This window comes from Alosa pseudoharengus, unplaced genomic scaffold (assembly GCF_046254945.1).
Source record: "Alosa pseudoharengus isolate Yale_2024_CS ecotype anadromous, Long Island Sound unplaced genomic scaffold, YU_APseudo_1.1 YU_APseudo_1.1_scf_9, whole genome shotgun sequence".
In the NCBI taxonomy this organism is placed as follows: domain Eukaryota; kingdom Metazoa; phylum Chordata; class Actinopteri; order Clupeiformes; family Clupeidae; genus Alosa; species Alosa pseudoharengus.
The window spans coordinates 34,636,284-34,650,035 of NW_027468881.1; the positions used below are offsets into that span (position 1 = coordinate 34,636,284).

The 13,752-nt window shown below is 43.7% G+C and overlaps 1 protein-coding gene across 1 annotated transcript in view; it reads right to left on the reverse strand.

The window, feature by feature from the left end:
* lrp1ab (low density lipoprotein receptor-related protein 1Ab) overlaps positions 1–13,327 on the reverse strand; it is a 137,279-nt gene extending 123,952 nt beyond the window's left edge. The window contains exon 1 of the mRNA XM_076276929.1: positions 12,750–13,327. Within this exon, the coding sequence (XP_076133044.1) occupies positions 12,750–12,825 (76 nt within the window). The 5' untranslated portion in view covers positions 12,826–13,327. The remainder of the gene's footprint in view (positions 1–12,749) is intronic.
* Positions 13,328–13,752: the final 425 nt, after the last annotated feature.

Consider the following 13,752-nt stretch of genomic DNA (forward strand, 5'->3'; position numbering starts at 1 on the left):
ATTTCAATTATAGTCATTAAGCCATTAAAAGCAATCTTTCATGGCTACTAAAACATTTTAATTATTAGCTGCTGTGTAAATTGACTTTAACGGAGTGATAATGATCCCCTGCTTTGCTCATTTTCATTGTGATGCACTGTAATTGGTCTGACAAACGTGTGGGTACTGTTGTTTTTAATGGCCTATTCATCTTTAGTTTTGAAGGGGATGGTGATGACATTGAGCAGGACTGTCCGGTAGAGTTTCTTAAAAGCATGGTGAGGGGTGAGGGAAAGCAGGAGGAGCGGAAATAGAGGGGAACAGAACTTCTAGGATGTGGGGAGGGAGAGAAAGATACGTTGATGGGTGGAGAAATGAGAGCGAAAATATAGTGTAGAATAACAGCAGAGCGAAAAGGGTAAGAGAAAGAGAAAGAGCAATGGGAGGCCAGACAGAGCTCATCTGGTGGCCCCAAAGCAGAATCCACCCGACCCATTTTCCGCTCGCTCGTTCCCCCTAGCTCCCTCACTCCCATTCCCCCTTGCTCCCTCGCTCCCATTCCCCCTAGCTCCCTCACTCCCATTCCCCCTAGCTCCCTCACTCCCATTCCCCCTAGCTCCCTCGCTCGTTCCCCCTAGCTCCCTCGCTCCCATTCCCCCTAGCTCCCTCGCTCCCATTCCCCCTAGCTCCCTCGCTCCCATTCCCCCTAGCTCCCTCGCTCCCATTCCCCCTAGCTCCCTCACTCCCATTCCCCCTAGCTCCCTCGCTCGTTCCCCCTAGCTCCCTCGCTCCCATTCCCCCTAGCTCCCTCGCTCGTTCCCCCTAGCTCCCTCGCTCCCATTCCCCCTAGCTCCCTCACTCCCATTCCCCCTTGCTCCCTCACTCGTTCTCCCTAGCTCCCTCACTCCCATTCCCCCTAGCTCCCTCGCTCGCTCGCTCCCTCAGCCTCTCCCCCTTGTCCCTGCTGCCGCTGCTCCCACTCCCCAAATCAACTCCAGATCTCAGCAGAACATTCCAGCACCTTTTAATTGATTTCATGTGGAGAAGCCCTTCTCTAGAAGGATGCAGGCCTGCTTTTTTCAACAGAGGAGCTGTGGGATTTAGGGGGAGCCTTTATAAGTGGCTCTGGAATTTAGGAGATGGAGAGAGAAGGGAGAGGAAAAATAAAAGCTGGACTTCTGTTTTGGAGCTGACATGTATAGCAGCGTCTTAGGCTGAAGTATACAATATACACTATACAGTATGTACTCTGTATATCTCAGTTTCAGGGACTCTACATGAACCTAGATTGTGATTGAGAGTTCAAATGTTTTATAAGAACTCAAACGTAACAGAAGTTGAGTGACTTCAAAGATGGGCGTGGGACAGTTCTTACAGATTTAATTTACCTTGTGTGCCATCACTTGCTTCGCAAATGAGTAAATGTTTGAAAAGGGGGGAAAAAAAATTCACACTGAGCATGTTTATGTGTGCCATATTTGTGTTATACGTCCAATGTCACGTAAACTAACTCATTCTTTAATCAAAAGTTTCACTTGGACCACTGCCTGTGTTTTCATTCCATTTGTATGTGTACTATTAAATAATTCCTGTGTTTGGAACAGTGCCAGCATTTGCCTAGATTAGGTTTCGAGATAAGAAAACAAAGCGGCTAATCGCACTTAAACACGCCTTGACTCATTGAAGTCACTAACTGCACTGTGTAACATTGTAGAGGGGGTTAAACGACTGCGCCGTGTGTGGCGGCGGGTCAAAGGTCAAGATGCATCTACCTGACCCACAACTCGCTGGAGACTCGGTCTCCGTGCCTCTGCCCTGTTACTTCCTCTAACTGTGTGGCGCAGAAAGCTCCGACAGAAACTCCGGGTATGCAATTAGACCCTGGGGCGAGTTTTAAGTAATTTCACCAAATCCCAGTTTAGCTTGATTTCAAAGAGCACAAAAATCGGAACGCTCAGAAAAGCAACAATTAGGACTAAACATGGACTAGAGCTGAGTACTTGTTATTCCTCTTCTGTTTTTGTGGTGCATCAATTATTCAGAGCAATGTCCTTAAACATGAGACAAGACTCGTGTGAACCTAAGAATGCAACGGAAAAAAAAGACACTTACATATGTTAAAGGCAATCTGGGAGGAAACTGACAGTCAACTGCAGGAAATGTTGATAAACAGACAGGCACACTCCCAAAAAAGGGTGTGAGAGAGCAGCTAGGAAAAGCATTGTGCACCAAAGTATTCTCTCTGCCTCTCTGTCATTCTCATTGCGACTGGTTTACTGAATCAATCACTCAATGGGAGCACTGTGGCATGGCTGTCCAGCAGGACTAGCCTAATCGCTCCGTGTCCAGTATCACCATAAGCCATTTGCCGGCTTACTGCGCACACACAATGTCCGCCATACCCTCCTGCCCAAACGCCACATCTCCACTCCAGACCTCCCCACTCCCCCTGTCCCAACGCCATCTCCACTCCAAACCTCCCCACTCCCCCCTTCATGGCCTAATCCACAGCGGTCGTTTTCTAAGTGGCTGAACAGGCCGACAAACATGGTGGGTGAACTTTAGGAGGCACTTAGCATGGCTAGACTCCTTCCCTTCTTTGTGAGGGTCTCTCTGGTGTCACGACGGAACAAAGGAGCTTGTCATCGAACCAACCCAGGGGGGCACCTGATAAGGTCCTTGTATGTGTATGTGTGTGTGTGTGTGTGTGTGTGTGTGTGTGTGTGTGTGTGTGTGTGTGTGTGTGTGGGGCTTACCGCAGACAAGGCAAGACTTTCATCCATAGAAGACTGAGTGGAAACACTATCAAAGCTAGTTGTTAGCTTTACTATGAAGAGAAATGGAGCAAGGGCCTTTGCTGATGGGCAATGTAACAGTCTGGAGCAATTAGACCAAACAGCAAACTGGTAAGAGCAGAAAAATGGTGGATGAGACATTCACAGCTAAAGATGACAGACGGCTTTAGATCATTTACTTCAAGCCATCTGAGTACTGTCAGAGACCAAGACAAATTTGACAAAAGCAACATGAGGGGGAAATAAAGGGGGGGGGGGGGAAGAACTACCCTGCAGAATTTGAATGTCTCCCAAAATGTCACAGAATGACTCTTTCTAAACACTAGGTACTTCAAAGGCCTTAATGAGGGGTTGCATCTCTTTCCAAATCCCTGCAATCAGAACCCTCATTAGAGAAAGATCAAAGGATCCAACACTCAGTGTGTGGTACTTTCATAACCTGGAATCAAGAAAAAGTAATAACGATAAATATCACTGCAACTGGCAATGAAGAGGGAGCTGTGGAGGAATCTCTGCCAGGCACCTTACAAGTTATGAACTTGAAGTTCTCATCTGGCTCATTTGTAGGGCTACAGATGTTGAGGGACGAATTTGACAGATTAATGTTTCTATTACTCCTTGTGTCATCAGAATGTCATAAAAGGCGGCGTCTGACAAGGGTAATACCTCATAACTATTCAATGATTGGCTGAAGGATTTATATCAACTGGCTGATAAAGACCATTGAGTTGCTTGGTTTTGTGCTAGGTGTTCTTTAGTCATCTGAAAACTAATTGGGTATTTCCTATTACAAAAACTTCAATTGAGATTTACAGCTCATCAACAGAGAGACTGAGGTTGGTTGGTTCATGAAATGCTTCATCATTACTTTCATTTCCCACACCAACTTGGCCCTTGCACAGACCCTAAATGCTGAAGGTCACACCTGACAACTGTTCAATTCCACTGATTAAATGAACATAGTATGATTGTAGTAATTTTGAAAATGTCGTATAGCTTGGACAGACACTACACTAATAAAAAATGTCAACATGATCTAACATGCCATGTACATGAGGTATGCAGAAATGGGGGGGAAAAAATCTTGAATTTAAATCTAGGCTGTGGATTGGTTTACAGTATAGTGTGGTAGATCAATCTTAAATTTACTCCATCAAAGACCAACCTGCTCCCATTTTCCATATCCTTCTGAATATGAACTGGTGACTAACGGTGACTAACTGGAACAGCCACTGGTGGAAATGAGAAGTCTGGCTATGCGATGACCTTGCAGCCGAGAGATGCTCTATACTGTGGAGACAAGCTTATATGGCTGCACAAAGTATGAGCTGTATAGAGACAGACAGTCTCGATGCACACAGTCTACAAGCATGAAATTGGAATGCTCTACGCAGCCCTTCAGTGGAGCCAAACCTTTCCTGGACAGGTGTGTGTGTGTGTGTGTGTGTGTGTGTGTGTGTGTGTGTGTGTGTGTGTGTGTGTGTGTGTGTACATGTACAAGAGTAAAAAAAGAGAGAAAGAGAGTGGGACTGGGAGAAGGGAAATGGAGGAGAGATTGTGAGTTCTGGAGAAGAGAAGTGAGTTAGAGGAGAGTATAAGTATAAGTATAGTAAGTATATATACTCTTTTGATCCCGTGAGGGAAATTTGGTCTCTGCATTTATCCCAATCCGTGAATTAGTGAAACACACTCAGCATACAGTGAACACACAGTGAGGTGAAGCACACACTAATCCCGGCGCAGTGAGCTGCCTGCAACAACAGCGGCGCTCGGGGAGCAGTGAGGGGTTAGGTGCCTTGCTCAAGGGCACTTCAGCCGTGCCTACTGGTCAGGGTTCGGACCGGCAACCCTCCGGTTACAAGTCCGAAGCACTAACCAGTAGGCCACGGCTGCCCCAAGGTTGTCATCTAGAGAGCTTGTCATTCAAAGGTTACCAGTCATTTCTCTTCCATCGATTTGCCTTACTCTTTAACTACAGCTTGTGAGAAGAACGATCTAATTCTGGACCTGACTATATAAAGTTGAAGTTGAAAGACTATAAACATGAAAGCATGATCGGGGAGATAAGAAAAATGAAAGGCTTGTCAGACTAAAATGGAACTGAAACCATTGGCAACAGTAAGTGGTGGCAGAAAACGTGGCACCAAATGAAATTATGCAATTCTCTTTCTTCAACTGTTATCAGCCTCTATGCATAGATAGGTCCTTAAAATGCATATAATCCTTTAAATCAACACTTACTCTTTCTGTTCATCATCCTGTCTGTTTCATCAACCTGGTGCACTGGTGACGATCAATTGTCCTAGGTCTGGTTGCAGAACCAACTTGCCATTTCATCCCTGGACTGCATTTACACATTGGCCCGCCCTGCTAAATGCCAAAGCTTTTCACATGTGAGAGTGCATGTGTGAAAAGGACTAACTCGAAAAGCAGGCAGAGGGCAGTTAAGGTGAGCTGAACGGCTCTTGACCCTCTCTCCAGACAAGCGCGGAACAACCCTCTGCAGCACACACACAGCAAGCCCCATCATTTCAGAGGCAGCGAGGCGTCAGGCCCAGGCCTGTGGTCGTCCCCCAGGCTCCAGGTGAAGAGTTCACAGACAGGGGGGAGAGGGGGGGGAGGACATAGGGTGGCAGTCACACAGGCGATGCTCACACATTAGTGCTGGATATCAAGCAAACATGGAGACTGGTCGCAACATTTGACCAGCTATGTTTGCACTTCACGTTGAAAAGAAAATGGTGGCAGTGGCGCAAAAAGTGGGTATGCGCTATATGCGGCGCATAGGGGCGCAGCACCGTGGGGGCGCCAAAGCAATGGTTAATAATAATAATAATAATAATAATATATTTGGTGTATTCTATATGTAGCTACTGCTGTACGTTTCTAAATCATTTCTGCATTTCCTCAATGTTAAATAACATTTTAGAGGACTAACAGGCTAGAGTAGGCGCCCTATCTCATAAGATTCCATCATAGAATTTTGACATAGAAAAGGGAGTGGGGGCGCCATGAGCGCTGAGTGAGCAGGTACGAGTAGTGAGTTTTCGTCGATGGAAAAAGATGGATACAGCAAAAAAAGCTGTCGGGGGCTAAACAGAAAAAGAAAGAAGGAAAATGAGATGGCATGTCAAGGGATGCGATAGTAGTTAAATAAGTGGATGGTGAAAAGCAACAGGTAGGATTTAAAGTGTGACGTCTGTGCTTGGAGGCTTGCAAATATTCATGTTTACAGACTAACTAGCGTTTGCTAAGCATATGCCGATTGAAACATAACCTATTCCATTAAGATAGAGGTGGCTACTAGGGTTGCAAAGGGGTGGAAAAATTCCAGTAAATTTCCGGAAACTTACCGGAAACTTTCCATGGAAAGTTAAGCTGGGGAATTTTGGAAATATTCCAAATTGGAAACTTTCATGGAATTAAAGGAAATTATGGGAATTAATGGGAATTTACGGGAATTAACTGGGAGTTTTTGGTAATTCCTACTGTTTCATATACAGACATTATCATTTTGTTTCGTAATAAGCAATATGATTTGTTTGTTCGTATTTTCGTTTAGCTTAGCATACAAAGATAGCTAACATGCTAGCGGGAATCCCATTCTCTGCCTATGGTTTACTAGCGTGCTAAGCTAGCAACACTGAAACCACTGAACTGCCCAAGACACACCACGCCACTCAACAACAAAATCCAATTGGTTGGAACATTGACTGACAATCAGTTTGTTCAGTTAGAATCCCAGAAAATGGTAAAACAAATAATGACACAACATACCACCCCAACCCAACCTTATAGATTATGTAAATTATATATAAATTGTCAAGCTTAATCAGACAGATTAATCGTCCCATTACAGTTTATGCAAAATGACGTACACCCATTTGAATGAGGACAAAAGTGACGACAAGCCCATAACTGGGCAACTCTGTTTGCAAACTTCCCCCAGTTATTCCCACATGAGATGACATTTTCACTGGGAATTTATTTTCCCCATGCATGCACATGAATGCATCATAGGCTACTAGACATAAAGGAAACCTATGCTGATTGCTGTGTGCATGGGATTGACGCCTGTGCAGGGTAGAAATTTGACTGAAATTGCATTAAATCAGGTTGTTTTAACTAATATTATGCTGCAAGATGGGGTTTTGTCCACTACATTTAAGTTCCCTGTTATAGACTAACTTGCCATATTAAAAATTCCCAGTTTATTCCCATTAATTCACGTTTATTCACGTTAATTTCCGTATATTCCCGTTAATTCCCATGGAAAGTTTCCAACTTTGAAAATTCCCGGAATTTTGCAACCCTAGTGGCTACCATGCTCATACTGAACTTTTAATGGCAAACTGCAAACAGAAATGTCATGCTAGCAACAACTCATTACATGTTTCCATTTCTAACAATCCTAATATTAATAGCTTAATATTGTGCTGATAATGTGGCAAATAAGGCTAGAGTTGGATCAGCCTTATCCTTTGTGAGCAACAGCTGGCTGTCTCTTAAAGTGACAATGCACCATTTAACAATACTTCAAGTTCAAATTGGCAGAATTTCTTAAAAAATAATAATTTACACTAATAGTGTAAATTATTGGCCTTTTGTTTTACTTTAGTTGTTTTTTTTTTGGGGGGGGCGCCAATTTGTTGTTGCATAACCCTCAAAAAATGGGTAGCTGCGCCCCTGAATGGTGGCGATGGGGGGGGAGGGTGCTGATCTGAGAAAAGGTCAATTAACAACAAAACTACTGTAAGCCTACACCTGTGCCCATGTGATCCATTCAGTCTTTATAATGCTGCCCTGAGTGGTGTATTCATGTATGACACATATTGAACAAAATATCTGATAACCACATATGTAGTTTTGTGAGATTTCACCTTTTCATAAAACAAGGCAAAAACATGCAACTGTTTGCCAACACCCACCTAAATCTGTTCCCCTCTGCACACCAAGCTGCTCCACTGTGTCTGAGGCAATACTGTAGTGTGTACACACTGACGATGGTCACAGAAAACACCAATTACTGGAACACCCCACAATACCCACCCCCGAGCCTCACCTCTTGCCTCACCAACATCAACAAACATCCTTTCATGCCCATCCTCTTAACCCCCACACATGTGAAGGGCCGCACTCAAGAGACATGGAGACATTTCCTCTAATCTGGCTTTAGCCTGAAGTCTCCAGGCTGCCTGTCCCACACAGCTGGGGGAGGTGGCTGGTGAAGGGGCGGAGGAGAGAGAGGGGATCTTTTTGCCGTTGTTGGTAAATCTCCCACTGTGAAACATAATGATATTACACGTCCCTTTTCCTTGGGCTACGGGCACAATCCCTGCTTGGCTGCAATCGCAGAACATAAAGCTGGCTTTCGTCTTCGTCGCCGTCGACTCGCTGTAGAGCCAGGTAAGCCCCTGCGAGAACGGGCAAAAACGTGCGCACGTGGGTCTGCCGTTTTGTCCGCCTGTAATGATAAACAATAAAGTCGACGAGCTGGGTATTCTGAGCAATAAAGCACCAGCTGGACTGAATGCAGCCCTTGATTGAGGGCACTGTCTGCTGGATGACAGAGTCATGAGGGACCGGAGATGTGATGATGGCGTGGTAGAGGCCGGATTCCTCCGGCGTATTTTTTTTTTTGTCTTCTTAAGGCTGTTTATGAATGAAAGCCAAAATCGAGATGAAATACAGCGACAGACAGATGGATCAACAGCGTTTCAAGCCCTTGAGGAACGCAATCACTTCACTTCCTCAAAACAAATCAAGATTAAACAAATGGTGCAGACTAGCGGGGAGGGGGGCGGTGTGTATATTTAAATTAAGTTCCTGTCATCAGAACCCGTCTTAATAATACACAGCCAAAAATAAACAAGGTAGTGTAGCTAGAATTACTTTATCTGATTTATAGTTATGTAATAGTTATGCATCACAAAGATTACATAAGCAAGTATGTATATTTTGCATCCACATGGATAAAAATAGCAACAAACCAACACTTATAATTAACTGCTTTGATGCAGGTCTAATTCTGGGGATTCATATTTCTACAAAAACAAGGCCAGAGGGATGCTATGGAGTTTGGATGAGGGGGATTATATGGTAGCAGTGGCCAGAGTCTCTACACTGCTTAAGGACATCTATGGTGTCTCTTTAATTGGCTGATGGGGTGCAAAGGATTGAATAGGATGGTTTGTGTGAGTTTGTGAGTGGGAGAGGATTGCTACACTAATCCCAAACTATTAGCGAGTTGCCGGGTCGTTCTGCTGTACGCACAACAAACAGTCCATCTCAGCTGAACAGGCAGAGCCAACAAAATCAGGTTATTTCTAAGTGTGCAGCTTATGCTGGCTGCATTTGAGCGAAATAGGCTTATGTTGTAAAACTTCATTATTTATCTTTAAATAAAAGCCCCCCTTATATGGTGACGGCCAACTTTTCAGGAAGGGATGGCGTGAATGTACAAAAACACATTCTCTCTGTGGAGCTGGACTCTGTTGTGATAAATCACAACGCACTGGTGTGAGCAGATTATGACCATTTCTGGTAGAAGTGGCGGAGTAAGGAAACAGCGTCTTGTTATGACCCAGCCTGCTGCTCGTCATAGGCAGACTGCGAAATGAAATGACGCAGACCTGCACCCTGTCTTCACTGAGACAAACTGGTCTGCGGAGGTAGACTGCTATGTCCACTACAGTCCACCAGTTAAACACATACAAATATCCAGGAATGCAACAAATTACCAAGATAATATCTCTGATAGCATGGCAGACGCATCCAAACAGAATGGGAATGACTGCATTGCTCGTCGGCATCCAAGGCTTTCTCCATCATTCTGTCCAATGCTGTCTTGTATTTTTTTCTTTTACATTCAGCTCCGTGAAACTCCAGCACCTCAAAAAGAGAAGGCCCTGAAATAACTTCAGTATAGGCCTTTGACCTCTGTTTAGGCGAGTCATCTCACAGCCCTCGCGCCAACCAGTCAACTAGCGGAGATCCTGACAACACCCACATGTTTTGGCATGAGAGAGCAACGGCTGACTAACTGCTCTTCTCCCCCCACAACCCCAAACTTCTCTGAATTCTATCGACTTGTACGCTTGGCTCCACTTGACTTTGCCGACTGACTACTTGTCTGTGGCCAGGGTTAATCTGGCGTACAACCATAAACAAACACACGCTGCTTGCATTTGAGGGTGCCTGTATAGTAAACTTTGCCATTGACTTATTTTATATAATTCTACCAATAAGAGTATTGACAGCAATTTTGTTTTGGTTTTACTTTATTGACCAACTTCTTTCTGGGAGACTGAAGTAAGGAGACGAACGCAGTGGTGGGGAGGGGAGGGGAACAGAGGGCTGCCCTCCCCCGTGGTCACATATACATCCTGGATTAATGGCATTTCACTGGCCAGATGTTCTGCTGCAGATGGAGGAGGTGGGAGTAGCAGCCCACTCCTCTTCAGGACTGAGCCCCAGCCTCCCCTCCTCACCAGAGACTTCAGCTATTTCCTCCCCCCCCCCTTCTTCTTCTCCTCCTCCTAGCAGCCAGGCAAAGGGCTGTAACAAATACTAATGCTACGTCTGTATGGAAAGGGCAACTGCATTCTTTAGAGACAACTCCCAACAGGACAAATCCATCCAGGGGTTTGCTGATGCTGACAGCTGTGCTACATTAGTGCAAGACACAGAGATTTGCATTCAGGCAGCAGAACAACTCTGAGAAAGACGAAACGATTTAAAAACACATTGGATTTTTTAAAGAGAAATCCCCCACTATTCATGCCTATCCACATCCTTTACCTATAAACCGTGCAGGCTGAAAAGCAAACAAAGTCAGCTGATGCACTGGCAAATCTTGTGAGGCATGATATTAAAACATGGAGTGAAGGACTACGAAATGACACCGATATTAACTTTGCTAAGTAGGCTGAAACTTTGACTAGTGAAAGAGATTTCCACTGGTTAGATTTCCACTTGTACTTTTTAACATAGAAATTATATATTATTTATTACTATACTGCCATTAAAATACACACCCACCATGATGGTGATTAGGAAGTAGCCACACTTCTCCTTGTTCTCCACTTAATATCACTTGCAAATAAATATCTATGACACATCACATCTTGAATTAAGAGGGTAGATAATCTTCTAGTATATCAAAATTAATAAAATAGTCATTTTGTTAATAGGCTACACCAAACTACGTATTTGTTAACTGGTCCTCAGTGGCCCAAATGCATATGTGCATAATTTATGGAGATGTAACAGCCAAGTATGTGGAGTATTTCTGTTAGGCGTTCAGTGGGCTAACCATCACAATTTTCCTATAGCAAAGCTCAGTGAATCTTACATGGCATGCCACTGTACAATTGATGTCCTAAACACAAAATGGCTTGGCCCATGCATACCCCATTTGCCAATGATAATGATTTCGTAGCAATTGACATAAAATGTTTTAGGCCTATGCCATGTTCGGATTGGATATTGTCTCGAACAGAAATTCCCCAGCTCAAAGAGAGGGCATTATCTTGAAATTGTTCCACTAATATCCTACAGGCTACTCAGCCATTAGTCAACAGGAACTATAGCCTACCACACTGAAAAACTGAGGAGCAGTTGGTAGCTAAGCAGCTGGTACAACGTCAACGCATCAGTGGTCAATTCTGCTACTTTGTATCGGATAGCTGAGATTGATTAATTCAATACAGCAACAATATAACGCCACAGTTAAAGAGCAGACTATTTCAGTGTTGCCACTGCCGATAGGGACGGCCATTAAACAATACGTGGGGTATTTTGATGAGGGTCTTTCACACCCGGCGCTTTCAGGTGCCGGTTGAGCCTTCAAATGCAAATAGCCGACCCCGTGAATTCAGGGACTACTCCAAAAGGCCATAGATCTTCATTGTCCACCCAGTGACCCGATGAAAACGGCAAATGTTGAGTGAATTGAAGTCTAAATAAACAAAACAGCCATTCAAGATGCAATTCACCACGCTGGATTGTGTGATTTGAGACCATTCGGAGACAAGGCTACACACCTCGGATAGCTTAGACTACTTGATATATGCAAGTTTAATCAGCTAGAGGTTTCAACATCCAGTTATTAAGCTACACTAGGGCAAGGTAAAATATAAGTGGCCTGAAGTGTCCGCGATTGCAGTGTGATCAAGCGAGGGAAAGGTTTCAGGCACCTCGATCGCCAGAGAAACGATTGCGCCGTGGCGACATCGGTGTTCTGAAACATGCAGGCCGTTGCATTTCATTTGGAATTAGTTTATGCTTTCCGGACCAAAAAAATCAAACTAAAATAAAACAATCGTTTCGATATATTGCAAAACACACTCTTCATTCAAAAATGATCTGTCTTGATGTTTGCATGCATGACGTTGTTTCATCACCACGTCTGCAAGATAGAGCTGGTCATCCAAACAATAAAATAGGCTACATTAAAATCAATCGTCGCGTTTTCAGTCCACCTACAAACTGATGGGATTTCTGGCCCTGATTTATCTTTACCGTTTAGGTCTGTTGTATTTTAAACTATCTGGCGCTAGAGGTTATGTGTTGCTAGTTAGCAAACAGAATATGCATGCATTGTCAACAATGTGTGGAAAGACGCAACACAAAGTGTTGTGATCCTATACACAGGTGGTAAAGAATGTTTAGATATGGGGTGAAAAAAAGTTATAGCCAAAGCTAGTATTGAGAATTATCTCAGTATAAGGAGAAACACTGTTAAGAACCTGTCCATTTTCCCCCAAGTGATACAATTGATCAGGTTTCAATGGAAAGAGTTAAGATGGTGTGTTATGGCTCATGTAGACTGCAACTGTTTATTTGTTTGCCTTGGTAGGCTCGTCCTACATGCTGTTCTTGTTGAATGTTTAATGAATGCAATGCACACTTATGACAATAAAGTGCACGATGCATTCCATTAAATGCACATTACATCTTTGTAAAGCTACTTACCATCAATTGCTCTTACAGGAGCGAGAACCCCCAGACTGAGTACAAATCCAAGGAAAAGCAATCTCATTGCCCACATCTCTGAAATGAAATATGCCAGTGCTTGTTGATATGCAGAGAGCGTTGATTAAAATGATAAAATTCAAACGTTGGATTCAAACACCTCATCCGAATCTCTAAAATGGACCGTTCAGATTTCCTTCTTTGCGCCTTCCAGCAGCACCCACTCCAAGTGGCTAGCAGAGGTAGGTTAGCTAATCAGGCAGGAGTATGAGTAACATACAAATTTTCTTCCGATAAAAGGCTCTGGGAGCCTTTAGAGGCGACTGGTTGTGCTATAGCACCGTCATGAATGTTGTTTGTTGTTCATTCCCAGCATGCTAAATAAAACTGCCTTTAAATTTCTGTTATAGTCACATTGGTGACCTAACCATTCCGATGAAGAAAAAAAAAGAAAAGAAAAATATAAAAGGTATTCTTTTCAGCGTCCCTGACAGCAGTGTGCTGAAATGCTCTTTGGAAAAACAAAAAATTAAAAAGCAAACACCGCCTATGCCTTCTCTTCACCACCGCCTCTGATGCTGGTGGTTCCAATTTGAGTGAAGGGTGAACTGGAGCTGCTCCACAGTAGACTGCTATATGACGTCACCCATTTCAATGGACAACCAACGCGGCAGTCCCTCTGCGCACGCGTGTGTGGCTTCTCTGTTGTATACTCCTGTTCCATTGCTTAGACGGAAGCTATTTTACAGGACAGCCATCTTGGCTCAAAATGTATTCTTTTCTACTCTATAATAATCGATGACTTATATATCTCCCTTTTTGTTATATTTTCTCCCGCTTATTTTCACTCCAACAACAATGCAGTTGCACATAGGCTTAAGTTCCAATTAATTCCGATTAGTTCCAACTCGCCTGCATAGGCAAATATCTAGTTGTATTTAAGCTAAGACGTTTTTAATTTATTTCATAATTAGAAATCCTTATGTAGCCCACTAGAGCCAGG